The sequence below is a fragment of the Echiichthys vipera genome, assembly GCF_963691815.1.
Source record: "Echiichthys vipera genome assembly, chromosome: 15".
Taxonomy (NCBI): Eukaryota; Metazoa; Chordata; class Actinopteri; order Perciformes; family Trachinidae; genus Echiichthys; species Echiichthys vipera.
Window position 1 is genome coordinate 13311160 of NC_139840.1, and position 22885 is coordinate 13334044.

A 22885-nucleotide genomic window follows, 5' to 3' on the forward strand; every position below is an offset into this window, starting at 1 on the left:
TCATAATCCCCAAATCTAGGAAACTTACGAACGTTTTTTTAGAGCCACAGACAAGATTATAAAAGTGTGTCGGAGATCGAGTATTGCTCCATCTGACGAATAAACTCAGCATCATCTGTTGATTCCTTTTAAGGAGGTAGTTTGGATTTTTTGAAGTGGGGTAGCGATGATGTCGGTCGGCACGCCTCAAGCTTGGATAAGCAGACGGAGGAACCGACACACAATGAACAGCAAATGTCAAGCAATTATCTGAGATGTATTATCAAGAAAAACATGATCTGTTTAATTCCATTATGTTTATTCAGCTAATGCAAGTCTGTTTTATTTTTACAGTTATGTACTGAAAACACCATTCCATTGCTGTCACAGCTCACAGAGAATTGAGTAAAATTAGATCAACTACTGAAATGTACATCAATTACTCAATGCATCTCGTTAAAAATAATACACTTAATACAATGTTATAAAAAAATAAAAGCACTTGACAACCCTGTAAACGCGACACACCTTCTCAGCCGTGGCTGTTTTTTCTTTTCTTTTAAAACCAACATTTTTTTGGCAGATGACCTTAACAAACAGAACAGGGTATTGCACAAGGCTCCACTTTTCTCTCACTTCACAGTTGGCAGAAACTGAAAGTATGACTTTCCCTCAACTTCTGTTGCGATCAAATGAAAAAAAAAACTTCCATAATCAACCTCCCTCACCTAAAATAAATATTAGGCTGTCTGTGTTGTTTGCGTCACACACATACACTTTGTAACATAAATTAAAAAAAAGAGGTCTTGCCGAATTCAAATGTATGTCATGGCTATGGTCCATGTAACGGGTCAGAGCTGCTGCTCTCTCTCTGCAGTTCATCATCCGAGCCTCGACCAGTGCAGCTCTGAGTCTTGCTACAACGCTTCAATCGCTCCAGCTGTCAGAGGACTCTCAGTGCACTTGACAGTCTTTATGTGAGTATTTTTTTTGTTTAGCATCCTCTTTGTGTGTATGTATGCGTGCGTGAGTGAGACATTGCGACCTGACAGCGACGATGGGCAGTCAGCTGCTGCTTAAACCGAACTCTCCCCGATCCTCTCTCCTTCCTTTCTCCTTTGCGAGAGAAGACATAAAAAGATGGGCGAGTGTCACTGAGGTAAAATGTTACAAAGAGTAGCAGAGAAAAAAGGTATCGACTGCGAGATATTGCGTTGTTACCTGCTGGATGTGTGCGTCGGGCCTGGCTGTGGCACAGATTTCGCAGCCTGGACGGGACGGCTTGTTGATGAAAGTGCATAAGGGACAAGCCCACTCTGTCTGCTGAGAGGAGATGAGTAGAAACGGATTCAAGAAAGAATACTTTGGCTAATTATATTACTTCAAATATTTACCAAAAATCAGTCAGGCACATAGATGCATTTTCTTCATCTATTTATAGATGTATTAGCCTAGCTTAGCTTCATTTGATTCATCATACCAGAATGGTAACGACAAGGGTGCCTTTATTAAAAAGCTGTGTGAATTGCCACTAAAGTATAACTATTTTTTTCATTTACTCTTGTTGTGTCTGCTGCTTTACCAACAGTATACAGACTGCTTACATACCTGTGTTTTACTGGCTTTGTTGGTGTGATCGTTCAGCGCCAGGTTCTCAATGTCGAGAACATCTCTAATATCACCTGGTCTATCGCTTCCTCCACCTGTGCTCCCTGATAGAAAAAAAAAGTTATAGTGTTATAGTGTAGTTACAGGGACATTTTTTGGTGTGTGTTTCTTCTGTACTTGGTGGCAGCCTACAGGGTTAAAGTGCCTGTTTACATTTAAATCAATAATGACTAACTGAAGTCCACAGACATCATCACACACTTCACATTTATCCCTACAGCAAAACCAAAACATACGATCAGATGGATTGGCTTGCGCTTTAAATTTATATTTATAGTTTTAAATATGAAGTGAAGTCAAAAGAATGAAAAAACACATCACTTGCTGCGTAAGCTGTGACAGAAAGGGCACGTTGGTCGAACTTACCCTGGTTGTTGTGGGGTAACCTCGAGGGCAGGGTGCTGTAACCCCTCCAGTCTTGGGAGGTTGGTCCGTTGCCCGGCGGGAGAGGTGGGGCGAGGAGGGCACTCTCCAGGTCCTGCTGGAACAGCTGGCGAGTGATGCGGGCTTGTCGGGCGGAGATCAGGTAGAGGTACGCCGTGTCACCGTCCTTCTGCACCCCGTAGGAGGCCAGCGACCTCGGCTCGGTGCACAAGCACTGCCCGATCACCCAGCGCTGCACGCGAGGATGGAAACCGTACTCAAGAAACACCTGAAGAACGAGAGGCGGTGGGAGTGAGTGAATGGAAATCTGCTACACCTATTTACTCATCAGTTAATGACAATTTTCTTACCTGTTGCTTGAGTGCAGCCACGGTCATGTAAGGGAAGACTTTCACTGTGACACAACAGGATGACGAAACATCCTCCACCACCACAGATAAACTGCAACACAGATACAGCACTATTGAGTTGCAGAAACACGTAAACTAGGAGCAGTAACTCCTCAGCCCTACACTTTTCATTTCTCACCCGATCTCTCCCTCTGCGTAGTTCTTTTCAGACAGCTGAATCGTCAGCACCGCTTTTTGCCGAGCGAGTGCAGATGCGTGTTGTGAAGCGGCTTGTGTATCACCCGCTTCAATCGCCCTGGCAAGCTCCAAGCATAGCTCCTCTAAAAAAAAAAGAAAAAAGGAGTGATCAAAAGTGTCATGTTCTGAACGGAGAGAGAGAGAGAGAGAGAACACACAACGGTAAACAGATACCCACCGGTGAGTGGCAGCGAGGCTGAGCTCCACTGCTCCATCGATGCTGCTCTGTCGTCGTGTCTGCCATCTGATTCGCATGTGTTGATATTTGCAACTGTCAGAGGAGAACCAAGAAACTGTTACAAAAGCACTTGCGGTTGTCAAAGCATACCAATAACACCCCATATCCGTATTTATTTTAACTGCACTTGGCTAATAAAGACCAAACGTACGCATCAGCAAAAAACTGTGTCTCTAGCACTATGGCATTTCCTCATGTGTATTTCATTTACACACTTATCACACTCTCCTAGTTTACAGTTACAACAAGAATCTACCTTGAAAGATTCTTGTAACAACTTGTGCCTGGCCAAATGAGACTTCACTTCAGCCTGGCAGCACACTTAATGCTGGCTTGTTTTTCCTTCAGCCTTTGGTTTTGCCTTCATAGCTTACGCCTACAAATTAGCCCTCAAAAACCTGCAGTTCATGTCGCTTTACTTCGAAAAATTGGCTTTGAATGTACATTTCTAAAAGAGCCATGAGCTTAAGATACAGTGCATCTGGTTTATTTTATATACCATATATCATGTATTTGTCCTTCAGACCTTACATACTGTAAAGTGGTTTACACCTGGGGCCACAGTTGGCATGCCATGTTGCTTTACTATACTTTTAATTTGTTTGTTTTTGTTAAGATTGTTTTTTTAGTATTTGCCTTTATAGGATAGCCAATAGTGTAGAGGCAGATAGGGAATATGTTGAGAGAGAGAAAGGGTTCAAATCGATGTGGGGACGCTGCAGTGACATGGTATGCATCTCAATCACCAGGATGCTCCTGTTTCTATTTGTTGGCTGGTTTATTAGACGAGCACAATAGGGGAAGAAAAATAGTCAAACTGACCTCTGTGTGCCTCTCTTAGCGATGACATAACCACTGTGGCCCACTCTTCGGCTTCGCGGTCGCAGCGGAAGTTGAAGCGGATGCAGTCGTGGGGCGGAGTGGCGAGACGCATCTCATGGCAGCGAGGGGATTTGACCTCGTATTGCACCGAGCGCAGGTCAAACTCTGCGATGAACTGAGGGGGGAAAAACAAAACAGGTTAATCTCAAACAGCTCATCTCTGCACAGACAGCCTGTAGGAAACAAACTTAAATAAATAATCTTTACAAAAAAAAAGAATGTATCAATAAATAATCTTTACAAAAATAGAATTTAAATCATTTAGTCAATGAAAAATGCTCATAACAATGTCTCAGACCCAGTGAAATCCTCAAATTGATTGTTTTGTCAGGCCAACAGTCTGATTGATATTCAAATAACCAGCAAATCTTCAGATTTGAAATCCGGGACTAACAAATGTTTGGTATTTCTACTTGAAATTGGCCAAAACTATTTATTTATTTATTATCAAAATAGTTGTAGATTAGTTCTGTGTATGGACTGAAAAACTGATCAACTTTTAGCTCAACAGCATTAATAAGGCAGCCTGGGGCATTTGCAAATACACATTGCTGATGACCTGACGACCTTTTTTAAACTATTTATATCCATTATTAAATTTGTTATAAACATGCGGAAAATAACGTACAAAATAAATGCAATACACTTTGCAAGATTACTAGTATAAGAAAAGGAAATATTATGGCAGAAAGCGAGTAAGATTACACATAATCTGCCCCCTAACATTCACTGCAGCATCATTAAGGCATTGAAGTATGATGTGGGTAGACAAAAGCAGCGAAGAGGGATTTCCCTCCTGCCTGACACTGTATGTATACTTTGATTTGACTGTGTACAAACAGTCTGCCGGCTCACACAGACACGCTACGCTAGGCTTTAGCTGAAAAAACGGTTTTGCCCGGGATGGAAGGACAGTGTGAGTACGCCCTAAGAGAAGCTGAGATCGAAGCAAAAGTATGCTAATCAAGAAGCATCTCAAATGTCAAGGGGAAATCTGTCCGACTTTAGAATCTACCAAGATGAAAAGCCAAAGCCGAGCCTGTCAGATTTCTGAGGACGCCAGCACAGAGTGAACTTGACTAAACAAATGACAGAGAGAAAAGTTTGGATGAGTGGTGAGACAGGCGGAGTTCAAAGTCAGGTCAACTTCCCACATGATCAAGCGTGTGTGTCTACAGTTGCAGCTGATGCAATCACCCTTAATACTGAAAGAAAGAAGACCTCGTCCCTCAGCAGTGCAGTACTGAGGCTACCTTGATACAACCAGAGGAACATTAACAGTGTAAGAAACAAGTGCACCTGGTTTTGCAACTGAGTAGAACTGTAATTACTCTGCAAATTATTTCTCAACTAATTGTTTTGTCTATGAATTATCTATACAAATGAATCAACAGTCCAAATATTACGTTTACAATCAGAAATGACGAGGAAAAGCAGCAAATCCTCCCATTTGTGAAACTTCAACCAGCAACTGGAATTCATGCAACTGAGAATAAATGTGTCCTTTAAAGATGTTGGTCAACAAGCGCAGTATGCGCTCAAAAATAGACTAATTGTAAAGACTATGAAGGAGAAAAAAAAAAAAAAAGATATAACACTATCATGTTATTACCAAGAGGACAGCTTGACAAACACAAACGCATGCAGTCCAGACACAATTTCTTACTAATTTTGGTTTCATTTACAGAAAATATAATATTTTTTTGATAATCAATTGATCACTTAAGTTATCTATATAGACACTCCACCAATTTTACAGATGAGGATCAGTTCATTTATCACAAGCAGTACTACTTAGCCTGTTAAAACAGTTATTTAATCTCTTAAGTGCAGGGTCCATTATTAGCCCCTGACGCTTGCTAAATATGAGTAAAAATCTACATTGGCAAATAAAATAAATGAGCTCAGTCATCGGTGGGTTGCTGAAATAGGCCTTCTTCACTACGAAGTCATCACTACAACATGTCAGTTGATTGACCATGTTGTTTTCACAGATAAGTGGGCGGGGAGGGATCAACTTTTTTTTTTTATGACGGCAACTACATTATAACGACCTGCAGTGTTTTTGATGGCATGCAGTTTTATGGTCTGTTGAAAAATATTTGGGCTGTTACATTTTTTTCAGTTTACCAGCTATTGGCCTCTGGAAAAGTTCATTTTGGACCCTGCTTCTGTGTCTCTGGAGTATATTTGTAAAGTTGGAGAATATAACCCAGATAATGTCATCAGGGGTTAGCTCAGGTTTAGACTGAGACTTTAAACATTTGAACAGAAAAGCCCCCCTTTCACACATGCACTGCAAACCTGAAATGGTTTATAACCAAATATATGTATATATATATTAATGAGTCATTACCTGGTGGAGCTGTGTTTAAGAACCCAAATGTCAGAAAATCATTTGTATCGGACATCAAATGGATTTTACCCTGGCAGCTCCATGGTACAAAGACCAGGTAATCTCCATCTAAGCCCATGTGTGAATAGAGCATGTCGACGTCTGCGAACTCATAGCGAGCAAGTGAGCGGTTGATGACGTTTCTATCACTCAGCTTGTGTGAAACATCGAAGCGTAAAGAAGAAAGGTTATCTATGCATAGACGCCGATGAAAATGTCTAACCGAAGAGACAACGAGATTCAGGAACTTGTGCCTGTAAGGACCAACACCGAAAACCTCAGACAAATTCAACCGGCTACGTGACCGAAGTGTAATCAGCTTCATGTCTGTGCCTCCTGCACTCTCTACCCAGGCCTCGCCTAAACCAAACAGTATTTCCACTAAGTGATTGTTTGACGTGGATAATTTTCTGTTGTGTGTTACATGTATGTGAAAGGGCAACTTGAGACAGGACTTTAATCCACAACACAAAGTTATTGGATGAATGAAACACAGGGAGAAAACTCTTCTCACATCACTAGCTAAAAATGTAAAGTTGGGCCTCAGGGGGATGCCAGAGGAATCACATGTTGTTAGCTACATCAAAAAGTTTTGTCTTCTGAACTGAGGACCATATTAGGATAGCTCAGTATCAGCTTGTCAGGCTCAGTTCTACATGGTCAGACTTTGCTCAACCTTCCTCAGTCAGCTCAGGTATGAGTTGGATTGGCTATTTCAGGCCAGAGTATAACCTGTGAAAAAATGTGGAAAAGCAGCGTGTGAATGTGGAACTTTTACCGCAAACTCAATTTACTGTTGTTGCTTCAAACTAACTTTTAGCCTTGCGTGACATACGTGTAAGCTGAGGAGGGGGCATTAAGGTGGATGCACTTGTCAAATTAAACTTGCCAACACACACACACACACACACACGCACGCACACGCACACACACACACACACACCCGTCTACTCCTGGTCCATCCTTTAAAAATCAGGCGTATAATTTAAATTGAATAGATACTTCCAACAAGACAGAGCGGTGACTGTAACATTACAGTATTATCCTGCTATATGATGACAAAATGCTGAAAATTTGCAGAAAAATTCCCACCTCTTGCAATTGTTTACCAATGTGCCATTTCAGATTTATTCTGATGATGTTTCTAATAAAACTGAATGTGCAGTGGTTAAGGGAAGACTGAAAATGAAAATGAAACTAAAAAAAATGACTCTTAACTGCAGTCTTGGTAACTAAAAACACTTTCTATATCATGTGGTACACCTTTATATCCCATTGAGGAAAGTCCTGGGTGGTGTTGCAGCTCTATGTCTTTATAACCACATGCATTCAATGACATATGGTGTGATTTTATTCCCAAATCTGGATCCGTGGAGCTGTAGTGCTCTATAAAATGGCGTGTACAGGCCTATACTGCTATAAAATATAAATGTGACTCACTAGTGGTTCACCGGTAGTTCATCACAAGCATATCTAAGCTGGTAAGGACCGCACACACACCCTAAACACACAGGTGTATGTGTGAAATCTCACCACACTGCGGCTTCCGCTCGTATCTCGCAGCGCCAGTCGGAACTCTCCGGCCCGGCTTGGGTCCATGCTGAGCTGTAGCCGCAGAGCCTCGCTGCCTGCTCCGGGGAGGCACAGGGGCCGGATCCCGGAATGGCACACCGAAACCCGAACTGACATTAAAACGGTACTGCAGCAAGGCGTCAGCACAGGCCCGCCGCATGCAGTCTGTTGGGAAGAGGCAGGGACCGGGGCTTGAGGAGCCCAGCCGCCAGAGCTGAGTGCCATATCTCGGACACTCAGAGGCGGAGCGAGGGTGTCTGGAGCCCCGCGGAAGGTGTGACTGCTGCCCGCTGCTTCTGTCGGGTTTATAAGGTCCACCGGCGTCTAAAGACAGCGCGTGTCTTCCCGGGCAGGCTGTGGTTGTCTCCTCGTCCCGAAAATTCTTCCATATCTACCCGACCCGAGCAGAGTGAAAGAAAAACAAAACAGGAAGTACAGGAGTACGTCTTTTATTTATGTCCGTAAAGAAACGTGGCCCTGAAACATAAAAAAGCCATAAAAAGCACTTCTCAGGTATATTAGACATATAAAAGATTTAACACAAAAAGCAATAAAACTAACATATTAAAGAAGAAAATGCATTTAGAAAGGTTTCTAACGTAGAAATGTTTTAATGGTGAAGCTGAATATTTGAAAAGAATATTCAAAAAGCTGAATATGTGCATAATTATGAAAAAGCTGAATATTTGAAGAGAACATTAAAAAAGCTGAATATTTGCAAAAGTATGAAAAATCTGAATGATTGAAAATAATATTCAAATGCTGAATATGTGTAAATATAATAATAATATGTGGCCTTACTCAATAACAAAACCACAGTAGTTTTTTCCTACTGTCCCACACACTGAAAACAAAACAGTAAAACAAACTATGTGGAATAAAAGTATTGAATAAATGACATAATATAAGTTATTTAAATCTCTCACATAGAGGCTAAAACATATATATAAAACTGAATTGAGAAATAAGACCCTGTCCTACTGAAAAACTCAGATGCAAGATCATTCTTAACTTCACTGTAGGTCTTCGTCTACATTTGTGGTACACAAGATAAGTACCATGATATGTTGACAGCATAAACTTTTACTATATAGGATGCTTAAACATATCCTAACCATGCAGGGACTATAGAACAGGAGTGATGTTAGCTGTTTGCTCTGTTATCTATGAGCTGTATCTGATTTTGAGAGTAGTAAACGCCTGAGATCAATGCACTGAAAGCAGTAGCCGTATTTAGTAGTTTCTGCAGGTGTCACACACAGTCAGAACTAAAAGTTAATATATAGCAAAGAAGAAATATATTATACAGTTGTTCTGGGTTTTTTTGGGGGGGCAGGGGGGGGGGTAGAAATAAGTGAAAGATTTAAATAAAATGTCACCAAGACAGTCGGCCAGATCTAAAATCTGTTAATAAGGCACTAATTGCCACATATCTTCCTGGATATCTTTAACTAGAAATCCTATCTACATGCAGTGACTGAGCTTGTGGCAAGTTGGCAGGAAACATTTCAGCTCAACAAAGCTGCTGGTCTTTTAGAAGTAAAGAGGAATTACAGAAATGTCTATCATGCAGGAGATCAATCCAAATGTGAAGAACATGAAGCAGTCTGCAGTCCTGGTCAGACGAGCAAGCCAGATCAAGCAAGAGCTCCAACAGGTAAAAAAAAAAAAAAAAAGCTAGTGACATATTTGCAATATGGATACTAGAGTCAGTTTTCCAACCTGTATTTATACTTTAAATTTACTCCATAGAAAGTGAGAAAGCCATTCAACGAAGTGATAGATGTCTCCTGGGGTGACCCGCACAGGGCAGGCGTGAAGCCTCTGTCATTTGTCCGACAGGTAATCTGTGACCTTTGAAGACTGTGTATCAAAACTGCTCATGTAAATTAATGCATCTTCCTTTGACTATACAGTCTTGATCTACTGTGAGTTTTGATATTTTGCAGGTTCTTGCAGCATGTCTTTACCCTCAACTTGCAGACAGCAACAAACTGCCAGTGGATGTCAGACAGAGGGCTCAGAGGCTGCTTAAGGAATGTGCTGGGGGGAGTGTAGGTAAGGGCTGTGTATATGTATGTGTGTATTATTACAATGAAAATGTTAGTCAGCCCCCTCGAATGACAAAATCCTTTCTACTCTTCTACTGACTTCTAGTGGTATCTCAATCGGATAGTGTTTTGAGATGTGGGGGTCCCAGATTTCTGCCTCCATCCTTACAGAATAAAAGGCAATTGAACTTTGTATGACGTACTCATAGCATAAACAAGAGTCTACTGCCATGCTAATTGCGTTCAGTGGTAATAAAGTGATGCCAGAAACATTTCAAAGCCTAGGCAAATCAATCTTAATGGCTAAATAGGACTATAGGTATAAGGGAGAGTGTTTGTGTGGATAGACCAAAACTTGGTGAATGGATTATGTTGTGAAAATTATGGATTTCTCTATTTATCAGAATCAGAATCAGAATCAGCTTTAATGGCCAAGTATGCACACATACATGGAATTTGACTCTGGTAGGTGTTCACTCTCTCAGACATATATACATATACAATATTGACACTAAGTACACATAAGTAAAATTAAAAAAATAAATAAATAAAAAAATAAAAAATATATATATATATATATAAACTGGGACAAATATACAAAGATACAATCCAGATGGCAAAAATAGACATGCACACACGTTATGAACATATACAATATACATATATGTGATATGAAGTAGGGTCTTAAATATAATTATACATATATAAAACAGATGAATGAATGAACATACTAAATGCAGGAGATAGATTTAGGAGGCAGTACAACAGATCAGCTATTCAGTAGTGAGATGGCGAAAGAGAGTGAGAGGGAAAGAAGCTTTTTTTATGTCTGGTTTTGCTGAAGTACAGAGATCAGTAACGTCTGCCAGAGGGGAGGAGTTCAAAGAGGTTGTGACCAGGGCGAGTGGGGTCTTCAGAATGTTTTTATGCATATAGGATATGCTAAGTTAATTTAAGTTAATTGATTTAAAAGCCAAACATTTGATTGTTCCAGTTTTCAAATGTGAGAATTTCATAGTTTATTGCTGTCCTGTAGATTAATATGATAGTTGCCACATTAAAGAAATTAGAGAAATTAAACAAAAATTATTTACGTATATATCACAATATCAAAGACTATATAAAATAATTGTGCAAATATTTTTTGTGAAATAAATCCAGATATCCCATTCTAAAACTGCAGCAGTGATGTGTGTATCAGTACATAAGTGTAGGTATATAGTTAAGTATACTGAATAATAAATGCAATATACATAGAAATATATGGAAGAATATTGTGTTATAAATACAGTGATACTGAATATGTGCCATGTATGGAATATTAACTACACATATAAAATGCATTATACAGTATATAATAGAAATGGACTGCTGTGACTCAGGAGGTAGAGTGGTTGTCCACTGATTGTAGGGTTGGTGGTTCAATCCCCGGTTCCTCCTGTCCATATATCGAAGTGAGCTGGACACTGAACCCCAAATTGCTCACGATGGTTGGTCAGCATGATACCTGGCTGTCACGGGTGTGTGGGTGTGCATGGCTGAGTGAGGCTAAATTGTAAAGTGCTTCAGATACAAGCTCTAAATGCAATCCAATAACCAAATAGAAAATAATGTAATAGAGATATAATACGATATAGAGAGTAAAGAGATTTGTTTTGTTAAAATACAACAATAATAATATTAGCACACTGCCCAGTTTTGAAGGATAGAAATCTGTGTTAACCAGCTTTTTTGTGTTATTCCTTCAGGTTCCTATACTGCTACAGCGGGCATATTAGAAATAGTCCACAGAGTCTCTGAATTCATAACAACACGAGATGGTGGGGCTCCATCTAACCCTGAAAACATATACATCAGCTCCGGCTCACAGTGGACACTCACGGTAACAGACAATATTACTAACATACTGTAATGATATATATGCGTCACCTTCTTTGAGTTAACACAATCTTCTTCTGTGCTGATTAGAACATGTTCAAGGTCTTGGTGAGCAGTGAGGCTTCACCCAGAATAGGTGTGCTGACTCCAGCACCATGCTACAGCACTACCAGTTTATCCATTGTCGGGCTTGGAGGAGTTACCGTCCCCTATTACCTCACAGAGGAGCAGGGCTGGGAGCTGCAGGTGGAGGAGCTGCATCGAGCGCTGGAATCTGCAAAAGGAGTCTGCAACCCAGTAGCTCTGTATGTCATTAACCCTGGAAATCCCACAGGTAGTACAACGTCACCAGAATGGACATCATCCAAGTATACAGTATGTGTTGTGTTTCAACGAATATGGCATAATAATAATATGGTTGTTTTCGTGCCACGTTGCCTGCAGGTCATGTTCAAAGCAGGAAATCAATGCAAGAGGTGATCCGGTTCGTTTCAGAGAAAAAGCTCTTCCTTCTGGCCGATGAGGTGGATGTCATAAAGCATTATCATCTAACCAGAGAATTTCATACACATAACAAATATGTGTAAAGAAACACTTGGCTGTTCTGTGTGTTCTCTTCCACAGGTCTATCAGGACTGTGTTTATGGGGAAAATAAAACATTTGTGTCTTACAAGAGGGTTCTGGCTGAGATGGGTCCTCCTCTTTCAGACACAGTGGAGCTGGCGTCCTTCCACTCAGCATCCAAAGGCATCATGGGAGAGTATGTTTTTTCACTCCCGAATGAAATATTTAAAGTTATAGGTGGTACTTGGAAAAAAAAAAAAAAAAGTAGCAGAAATGCAACATAACTTGTAATTACAAAACAGACTAAAGACAGAAAATTCATTCTTTTTCTCAATTTTACCACAAGATTGAGACGAGAAGTCCTCGAGGTGCTCAGATGTTGTGGTTTGACCTAAAGCTCCAGAACAGCTACTGATCTGGCTCTTTGTATTTCTCTCTCTCACCAGGTGTGGTTTGCGTGGTGGATATGTGGAGCTGGTCAATCTGGACCCCGATGTTATGCAGTACATCCACAAACTGTTCTCGACAGACAGCTGTGCACCCGTGTTGGGTCAGTTTGCCCTTGATCTGATGATAAACCCTCCGCAACCAGGAGATCAGTCATACCCACTTTATAACGTGGTGAGACCAGACATATGCTGTTCAAATGACTATTTTGCAGGATGCTTAATTGTCTACCTTTCTTAAGCAATTTATAAATGGCATTACTCTAGGTCCCAGTTTAATATTTATATTTATTTATATTTTCTTCTTGCCTTTAACTTCTGCAGGAGACTAAACACATCAGGACCATGCAGGTTCATAATGCAAAGAGAGTCTTTGAGGTTTTAAACAGCCTGCCAGGTGTCTGCTGCCAGCCGGTGGAAGGAGGAGCATTTGCATTCCCCAGACTGCACCTTCCATATAAAGGCATTCAGAAGGCCAAGGTTACAATAACGCAGATAGAACCAATTCTAAACATCAGGGAAATATCTTTTAAAAAAGATGTCACACATATGGTGTAAAATATCTTTTACGTGGTTATGGTTTTGCTCATTTTAGGAACTGGGAATGCAACCAGATATGTTCTACTCTGTCCGACTACTGGAGGAGAAGGGTGTGTTAGTCAGTCCTGGCTGCGATTACGAACAAAAGGAGGGCACCCACCACATCAGGTATAACATCATACAGTATAAATCTAAATTTTATTCAGAATAGAGGCTTTACTATGCAAAAAGTATGTTTTCTAAAAAACACGGTTTAACAAGGATACACTGATTTTTAAAATGTTTACCCTTTTAACTCTCTTTCTGCAGGTTTTGCATTACGACCCCTGAGGACACTATGGAAGAAATACTGCGACGCCTGTCCAGCTTTCACACACAGTTCATGGAGGATTTTTCTTAAAGGCTCTTAAGAAAAAAGTCATTTTCTTTTCTCACTTCCATCTATCTCCAGTTCAATAATTCATTCAAACAATAAAAAAAGGATCAGATCCGTATGCCTCATGTTGGAATAAGGTTAATATTTATTGCAATAAATATGAATTCATCTATTGTATACAGTGTGTTTTGGCCATACACTTTTACTTAAAAGTACTTCGGATTCAAATTCAACTTATGCTTTTCAGGAAGCAAATAACGATGAATAAACCAGTCCAAACTTCAAATCGGTGGATTTCATCACACCATATAGAAGTTCCTCATTTACCTCGACAATAACAACAATCCACTGTGAATTTCAAACAATTCTCAAACTTTCTTCCTAAAAAAAAAAACATACAAATGAGATGCAATCATTGTTTTTTTGGGTTCCTCTGTACCAGCAGATGCCATGTGCATGTGTAGAAAGTGTCCAATGATCAATCCACCTCACTGTCACTGTTGTGGTTCTGAGCAAAAGGGTTCGAGTCTGTATTGTTGAGCAGCTCTACCAGTAAGGAGATGAGCTTTCCGTCCTGAGAAGAGTTGGTGATTGCGTTGCTGGGATTGCTGAGGTTGCGGTACAGCATGGTCTGAATGGAAGTGCGTAGCTCCCACAGCAGCTCCCAGGTCTCAGGTGACAACTCACAGCGCACCAGAGTGTGTCCAGGAAATGATACTACCACTCTGTCTCTGTCAACTGGGACGTGAGAGAAACAGAGACAGAGTTATTTATCAAGAGAGGAAGACTTACCCCAAGTCTTGGTATCTAAGAGGGTAATAAAACTTAAGTGCTATATAGAGGGGCGCCTGTATGTCATATTTTGTGCAAAATGTCTTAAAAAAAAAAAGAAAGAAGAAAGAGTGCATGTTCGTACGTATGGCCGTGACAAAACGTCTGTATTTCAGAACATGCCTTACCTGTCTCTTTGATGTCACACTCTGTGAGCAGCAGAAGGGCGAGTGGATGGACTGTAGAAGAGTCTCTGATGAAAACAACCCCACTGGACTGGACAGCGCTGAAGAAGGTTAACCAGCGACTAGGGAGATCCTCTTTTCCCCTACAACACAAAAGGAAGACAATAAGTTTACAAAATGCATTATGGACGTAAAATCATGAATTTTGGAGCGTGTTCGAACCTGTTCACTGAGCTGCGGTGAAGCATCACTGGTCCACTGGATGTGCGGAAATATATTTGGTTGGGGCGAAAGCGCCCTCCTTTGGTCACACCACCTTTCTTCACCTGATGAAAAAAAAGTATTGTCAGAGGTTCTCACTTGTTTTTCAGCCAAGGACCCTTTAAAAAGGTAGAATATACCAGGGACACCATCATGTATATCCCTTGGAAACAAAACCATATAAAAACTGAATCTGACTCTAATATAATTAAAATATACCTGCAACTTAGAAATAACATCACCACAAAAATAGACAATGGAGACATCTTAAGATTTAGTCTCAACCTTTGACAGAGAACAGCAGTAACTGGACTGTATAAAGGTAGTATTACAATAAACTCCTTTGTTGCCATGTACCTGAATGAGGTTGGGATAGAGTCCGGCCAGCAGTACAGCTTTAAGCAGCTCCTCCTGGTTGCTGTGCATGTTGTAGAGAGAAGTGTGATGCTGGCACTCACTGGCACGCGACACCAGTTCAGCTTCCTGAAGGTTGTCGCTGAACTGAGAGATGAGACCTGCAGCGGTACGGCACAACAACAGAAATTGTTTTGTGAAAAGTAAAAAAAAAAAAAAAGGTCAGAAGAACCGATTTAAAATTACAAAAATGCACTGAGACAATATCTGAATAAATGTGTATATGCTTCAAACTAACCGTTGATGAATCGAAGGCTGAATTTGGACAGACTGTGCTTGCCCAGATATTCATTCCTGTCCATTCTGTCCCCCTCCTGCTGAACTCTCCTCCAGCCCAACACAGCCCTAATGAACACCATATAGTCGCTGTAGCTGGAGCTGTTCAGAGTCTCTTTCGCCTGTAAAATACACATACGACAGGATGATAACCAATTACTACGTGATTACACTTTGTGCCATTTCACAAAGTCAGATACAATATTTTAAAACCATGTGAATCAACGGTTGGTTGTTAAACCAACTCACCTTGCCAACAAGAGCTCTGTTCTGCAGGCTGTTGTAAAAAGGGTCTCTGGATAGACAGGCAGCTACAGACAGCATGGGCAGAACACATCTGAACATGGCACTCAGGACCAGCAGTTTGCCCAGACGAGGGTCACACGACATACAGGCGACACGCTCTCCTAAAGGCGTTAGGCTTTCCGTCTTGTCCAGAACTCCTACAAAAGGTAAGCATTGACAGCTTAGACATTGATTGAATCCCACAGTGAACACGTCATGGTCAAATTTAAATTTTTTAAAGTTATAGCTGTGTGTCATCCATGTAGCAGTGGAATGAGATGTTATGGTTCTGAATAATTTGGCGGAAAAGAAGCATACAGTTGGAAAATAGGAGGGGACCAAGGGTTGAGCCTTGAGGGACTCCACGTGTACAGTTGGACATGAACGATGACTAAAATCTCTCCAAACAATCCAGAACATCACTCACCAATGTCTTGTAGATTTTGGACAGCATCTCTCACAGCATCTTGCCCTGGACTGTCCAACACTTGAGATAAGAAATCTACAGCCTCCACACACACAAAATAACATCATTCAATATGTCAGAAATACACATAAAATTTCAGGTTAAAAAAATACACCAAAATCATTGTTCTCTTTTAATACCTTGCAGTTAGGACTGTGGATTTTGGCTTGCACTACTAAATTCTCCAGAGGGGTGCGCAGGATCTCGGGGATGGGGAAGGCAGTCATGGATTCCAACTGCTTTCGTGGGAACAGGTGGTACGACTGTCCTGGCTGACATCGCCCTGCTCTCCCTTTTCTTTGAGTGACATTAGAATGAGATACCCAAACTGTGTCCAGACACGAAACCTGGACAAACCAAATGGAAACAACTGGTTTATTCTCCAGTAAAACACATGGCAAGCTTAGGTTTTGCAGATCTGAAATAGTCTACAATGAAACAGATACTTTAATACTAACCTTAGTCCGTGTGTCATAATTCTGTTCTTTCTGAGTTCCTGTATCCACCACATGGACGATGTCATCTATGGTGATGGACGTCTCAGCAATGTTAGTGGCAAGGACAATCTTCCTCTGGCCCACTTTGGGGTGCCTGAACACTGTCTGCTGGTCTGCTACTGATAAACTGGAGTGCACTTAAAAAGGATAAGGGAAATAAATTATAAATCCTAAATCTACACTTGGAGAACGAAAGACCAGTTTTTGTAAAATATGTCTGTCCTCTCTTACATGGCAAGATCATCTGTGAGCCTGAGGAAAAGTGATGCCTCTCCTCCAGTTTCTCTTGAACAGCCTTGATGTCCTGCCATCCAGGCAGGAAACACAACACTGCACCTGAAGCACAAGGGGAAGGATTTTTCTTTAACAAATATGATTCAGACCAATCATCATAAACACTGCTATAAACGCATGATTGAAAAAAAAGCAAAAATGTGGTAGAGCTGGTCTGTTTTTTTACCTGGCACTCCATGTCTGTCAATGTGCTCGATTACATCAGCTACTAAATCAGCATCTGGCGTAACATCATCTCTTCCACCCTTAAACGAGATCACATACAGACTTGTAAGACAGATAACAAGAGAAATGACACAAATGTAGGGCTGCAGCTATCAATTTTTTTGTAATCAAGTATTCTATGAAAGTATTCGGATAAAAAAAAAGTTATAATTTTGAGTAAAAAATTATTATAATTTGCAAAAAAATATATTATGTCTGGGGTAGGCAGAGGTGGATTAATGCACAGGCTGCAGCCTAGGTGCCCCCAGGTGTGCAGGGGCCCTGAATTGGCCAGACTATTTTTATTTATCTACTACACTGGAGGAAAAATGCTACCTTAGAAACATTTTTAAAAAAAAAGTAGCTGATAGATATGGGACACATTTACCCAATCATGTGGCCAGGTTCATAAGGTCAATTTTGTTGTTAAATGATACCTCACTTACTATTACTAGACAGTATAGCGGTGATAGAGCACGAAAGAGAAACACAATGACTAAAAGAACAGCGGAAATTCCTAAATTGACAGGATTTTTTTAAGATTGCAGACTCTTCTTCTGTTTTTTTTTCTGATAACACATGATTAATAATGTGGGGGGCCCAAAAACAGTAGCCTTAATCCGCCACTAGGGGTAGGCCTATTTGGTTTGGTAACCTTCACGTGTGCGTGAGGGGGAGAGAATGCGAGAGACAAGATGTGTGTGTGTGTTGAGGGCAATACACTCGCAATTTACCATGAAGAAGTTTGCCATTCAAACAATTCAAAGTACCGGTAGTGCATAAAATTCTATGTGACGCACGTTAGCTCAAACAGGTTTCAGGGAGAAATAGATTTATTTAGAATATGAGTTAGCTCTCTTCCTGTTCACCATAACGTACAAAACGTCCTCAAACCAAACTATAAAGACTGATCAGGTAGGTAAAGTTATGTTTGACATTGTAATGAATAATTAATCATAGAGGCATTCACAAGGACAGCTAACGTGTTGCGTTCTTTTCCTGTTTCTCCATAGCTACGGCAAGCGAACTCCTTAAAGCGGAACAGCGGCGCTCTGTGAAGTGGCGTTAACGACGGGATGTTTTTAGCTTAGAGGCTACATCATCAATGTCATGCTGTTGTGGTATAACAGTTCTAGTTTCTTTTTAGGTGTGAAATGATACCAAACTTATTCTCTGCCTTTTCCAGATGTAGTGGTGTGCATAAGCTGTTTGTGCAGAACAATGATCCCGGCGCAGAATAGGCAGCATAACGCTCAAAATAGGAAATAAACCAATCATCGAGGCAGAGATTTAAAGATGCCTTGATGCATTTTTGTAATCGAGTAACTCAAGTAACTTGAGTTACTAGATTAATTGTTTCAGCCTTACACACATACACTTAAGTGGGAGCACATCACAGGCTAGAGTCTATAGAGTCTCACCTTCTTGTCTGTGTCGTCTCTCTCTTTGACTGGCAGTTGGCGTCCCATCTCTCTCAGCACATCCTCCAGGTATCTGTCTCTCACTGGGTGCATGAATCCAGGCACTTTAACAATCGGGCAGCCACCAAAGTACTGGGACAGCCTCTGCTTGTCCCCGGTAGCGCTCATAAGTACCACTCGTAGGTCAGGGTTCTCCTTTAAGCTTGTGCGCAGCAGGGCCAGCAGCAGGTCTGTGTTAATGTCCCTCTCGTGAACCTCATCCACAACCACGTGGCTGATTCCCTTCAGGGACGGGTTGGACTGCAGCTTCCTCAGCAGGACACCCACCGTGAGGAAGAGTAAGGCTCCTCCGCTGTGCTCTGGTGGTCGGCTCTCAAGCCTCACCTATGCATATAATATAATGACTTACTCCTTGTAAAAAAAAACTCACCAACTACAAACTACAATAAATATGATGTAAATAACAATAATACTTATACTATAGACTTGCATCTACCTGATATCCCACAGAGCTTTTTAGAGCTGGACCCATCTCTTGGGCAACACGGTGGGCCACGGACACTGCGCTGATCCGACGAGGCTGGGTCACCAGGATGTTGCACTCGGCCCCTTCGCCGCTCCTTGCGCTCTCCTCCAGCAGGAAGCGGGGGATGCGTGTCGTCTTCCCACAGCCCGTGTCACCGGCGATCACGACCACCCTGGATGACTGCACTGCCGAGATCACACGCTGACGGTGGGCATCAACTGGGAGCTCCACACTCAGCCCAGGGTTCGCTCTCTCCCATTCCTCCTGCAGGTAGGTGTTAAGCTCCCGGGCCTCGTATTTAGACAGAGGTCTGTACGGCCTGCCTGTGATGGCATCTGTCAAGTTGTCCTCTTCCTCCTCCTGCTCTACTGTCTGCTGTTCTCTCAACTCTTCCTCCTCCCAAAGCTTCTGCACTTCTGTTGTCACTGGGTACTGTTTTGAGGATGAGGCGTTAGTTTAGTTTTGACAAAACAAATATTCATAACTACATGGCCAAGAGTTTGTAAACCCTCAAAACATTACAAACACATGTAAATGATGAACATTTGAAGCCAAAACTATGGCCACTTGTCTGTCGCAATAGCAACTTTCACACTTCTTTAAAAGACTTTCCACAAGATTTTGGAATCAGGCTAAAGGGATTTGCTCCCATTCAGCCAAAAGAAGATTGGGATAAGGTACTGATGCTGGATGACATTATTTCTTTGTGAACTGACTGTGTGACTGAATGTCTTCAAATAGTTGCTGCTGTATTTACTTTCCAAATATGTAAAATGCCATCTCATAGTATTGCAAATTGTTTTGCAGTGTTTCGGCATCTGATATGCCTTCGGAGTCGTGGATCTGTTGCTCAAACTGGACTTTCTGGATTGTATTTCATGTCTCAACTGAAACAACATGTCCCACCAACGCAGCACACTCTGAATTGTTTTTAAACACAACGTTGATTCATTCATGTTCTTCCAAGGATCAGAAACCCACAGATTATATGTCCAAAAACGTTTGGCCATGTTGTGCACATAAACATGGAAAGAAAATCTCAAACATCTTTCTCATGAGGCGAAGACTGACCTGTGCGAGGTACTCCCTCATGTGCTCCTCCAGGTATTCCGGGATTTTCAGTGGGAGGGGGCGTCTCTCTCGCTCTCCAGCCTCTCTCACCTTCTCTTTATTATACTTGGCGTGAGTCAGCGGGTTGTTGGTTTTATCCAGCAGCTCCAGCTCCTGGCCAACGTGACATAATGCTTGTTTTAACACTAGCTCTAACGTGAATATAAAAAAAATAAGAAGAAAGCCATTCTTACAAAGCCATCCTTACCTTCAGTTTCATGCAGGCAAGAGCTGCAGCTCTTCTTTCTGCTGACACTCGTTTGCTCGCTGTGGCAGAGAACGTCATCTTCTCTGGCCACAGCAGCGTCAGCTCACACTTCTTCAGCTTCCCTCCTGTTGTTCTGAACTGTATTTGCTCCTGGAAAGATACAGAATGGCAGATGGTTTATAATGCATGATGAGATAAGAGCTTAACTTTTGTTTTTGCAAATGGAAAGGGAGCTACCTACCCTAGTTCTGTTGGATGATGTGGCAACCTGGACGACCCTGGTGAGGAGAGATTTAGGTTGGGGAAAAAGGGAAAGAGCTTCAGAGATGTTGGAGGGGTCCTCTTGAGACACAAGGGCCTTTTCTGGCCATGAGTCTTCCTCATTATCATATAGTTGTGACTGTAGCCCTTCTCTTCCCCTGCCAGATCTCCTCACGGGGAGCTGATTATTTGGACCGATGACGCCCATTTCCTATACACAAAGAAGAGGGAAGGGATCAAATATGACTAAAATGGAAATGTGTGTCTACTTTATACAGTTTTGAAATGCGGCTTACTTTGAGCTTGAAACAAGCAGCAGCCGCAGCGAATCTTTCTGCATCGACCTTACTGGAGGCAAAACCTTCCTCTTCAATCTTGCAGGGCCACAGCAGTGTGACAGTGGCTTTCTGCAGAAACAAAGTGTCAGTACAAAGCTTAATATTATGTGAGGCATTAGCTCTCAATGGACATGATGTTAATAGAAAAATCCTCATCCCATTCTGAGTTTTGACCTGACCTTGACACCTGGACTTTCCGTGCAGCTGTACTGGATGAGCTGAGATGGGTCGCTGAGTCCAAGTGAACGGGAGATGGTGTTATTCAAGAGTCCTTTAGGATCTGGAAACTCCTTTAGGAGGTTCGGGCTCTCAAGATCTAAACAGGTAAAAAATAAGGTCACACACGCAGACACACACATGCAAGGTCAACGATATTTTATTTCCACTCTAACGTCGGGTACAGGAAAGGAAAAGACCCCGAAATACAAGCACGAATGTTGATGTTACTCAACGGATGTCCTTGAGGGAGAGAGATGCCGTCACCGGTTAGCTAACCGCATACTCACCTCTTTTGGTGTGTAGAAATGATGTCCCGTGTTCCTGAATGCGTCGCGCTTTTGTCCTACACCACCACATTTCTCCGCTCCAGTTGGACACAGTTTTTCCTCCAGTATGAAGACATTTGGTAACATCACACAGCGCTCGGAGACGCATGAGTATACCGCCGGGCAGCGCCATCTTTACCTACGACTTCTTCTTCTGCGACTGCGCGCTGAAGAATACCCCGGTGGTCACAGCGACACCCTCCGGATTGAAGTGGGAATTATTATTATTAATCTTTTATTTTAAATATCCATTCATTTGAAAATGTTTCAGAAAAAATGTAATAACCAATTTTAAAAGCTCTAAATCACTTTAAATAGCCTGGTTTTGTCGGACTACATGACTTCCAATTTTATTTACACCACAATATCATGAGTTGTTATGTGTTCTGGTGAGCTGATGTGTTCTGTTATGAGTCCCTTAATTAACAAGTTTATTAGACGTTAATGGATGCATGGCTTTCCCTTTAACCTGTACATTCATTTTTAGCATTTTTGAAAATATCTGACAAATCCCTTGATGATCAGTTCAAGGTTTTATTAAGTAATTCAAGGGGTTCATAACAGGCGAAACTAAACTCCTGAAAACAACTTCATTTGAAAACCTATGGCTTCCCTAATTGACACATGCATTCACAAAAAACCCTCAATTATCACTTTTATTGATTCTTTATAACTATATTCATTAACTTCTCATGGTAAAAAAAACCTAACCCATTAAAACACATGTTACAGACCCATATCGTTTCCCTTTATTTACAAATACAAATATTTGTCAAATCTCTTCACTATACATTTTTTTTACTATGTATCAATATATTTATTATGTTCATAAAAGACAAAAACCAACCCTTTGAGGAAACACCCTAACTGCCAAACAAGACTTTAAAGGCTACATGACTTCCTCCTTTTGTTAATTTACCCGAGAACATTATCAGACATCATAATGTAAATTCAGGTGTTTGGTATAAGGGATCCAGAGATACCGTAAATGGTCTATAAGCGAAATCAAATTTCCTTAACCGTCTTTTACAGAGCCCCCTAACTTAACACATTTGTTTGATGACATAGTTATATCTAACATTCCCACCTAAAAACACAGAAACCAGTCTTAAAACTTAGAAGTTACACACTCTGGGCCCTGTGTAAGAATAAAGTACAAACAAAGACTTTTTGTTTTTTTTATTTTTTTGTGTATTGCATTGCATTATTGGGATGTTTCAATCTGCATATACTGTACACAGTCTGATTTTCAGCTGTTATCT

General features: G+C 41.2%; 3 protein-coding genes across 6 annotated transcripts; 1 reads left to right on the plus strand and 2 right to left on the minus strand.

Moving 5' to 3' along the window:
- Positions 1-391: 391 nt before the first annotated feature.
- On the minus strand, positions 392-8095 carry sharpin (SHANK-associated RH domain interacting protein). Of its 4 annotated transcripts, none has more exons than XM_083927995.1 (9): positions 7667-8095; positions 3679-3853; positions 2797-2889; positions 2560-2701; positions 2382-2472; positions 2014-2299; positions 1588-1691; positions 1201-1299; positions 392-1095 (listed from the first exon to the last, which is right to left on the minus strand). In XM_083927995.1, the coding sequence occupies exons 1-9, from the start codon at positions 7928-7930 to the stop codon at positions 1045-1047; spliced, it is 1305 nt and encodes a 434-aa protein (XP_083784121.1). In that variant the 5' UTR covers positions 7931-8095; the 3' UTR covers positions 392-1044. The 4 variants fall into 4 exon arrangements, with proteins under 4 accessions (XP_083784121.1, XP_083784120.1, XP_083784119.1 ...); XM_083927994.1 differs by having other exon boundaries at positions 392-1092; positions 1201-1302; XM_083927993.1 differs by having other exon boundaries at positions 1201-1302.
- A 1168-nt stretch (positions 8096-9263) lies between these two features.
- LOC310958294 (alanine aminotransferase 2) lies at positions 9264-13585 on the plus strand (the record flags this gene model as incomplete). Its single annotated transcript, XM_083929176.1, has 11 exons — positions 9264-9362; positions 9458-9547; positions 9655-9763; positions 11505-11638; positions 11725-11968; positions 12079-12158; positions 12259-12395; positions 12646-12820; positions 12970-13125; positions 13241-13353; positions 13495-13585. 11 exons carry the CDS (start codon positions 9264-9266, stop codon positions 13583-13585), a joined length of 1428 nt encoding a protein of 475 aa, XP_083785302.1.
- Positions 13586-13947: 362 nt separating this feature from the next.
- On the minus strand, positions 13948-21756 carry dhx30 (DEAH (Asp-Glu-Ala-His) box helicase 30; the record flags this gene model as incomplete). Its single annotated transcript, XM_083928973.1, has 19 exons — positions 13948-14299; positions 14521-14660; positions 14740-14843; positions 15136-15293; positions 15431-15590; positions 15718-15911; positions 16181-16262; positions 16360-16566; positions 16678-16853; positions 16948-17052; positions 17177-17255; positions 18636-19019; positions 19132-19593; positions 20233-20385; positions 20480-20629; positions 20721-20951; positions 21037-21147; positions 21258-21394; positions 21585-21756. The coding sequence occupies 19 exons, from the start codon at positions 21754-21756 to the stop codon at positions 14040-14042; spliced, it is 3465 nt and encodes a 1154-aa protein (XP_083785099.1). The 3' UTR covers positions 13948-14039.
- Between the last annotated feature and the right edge of the window lie 1129 nt (positions 21757-22885).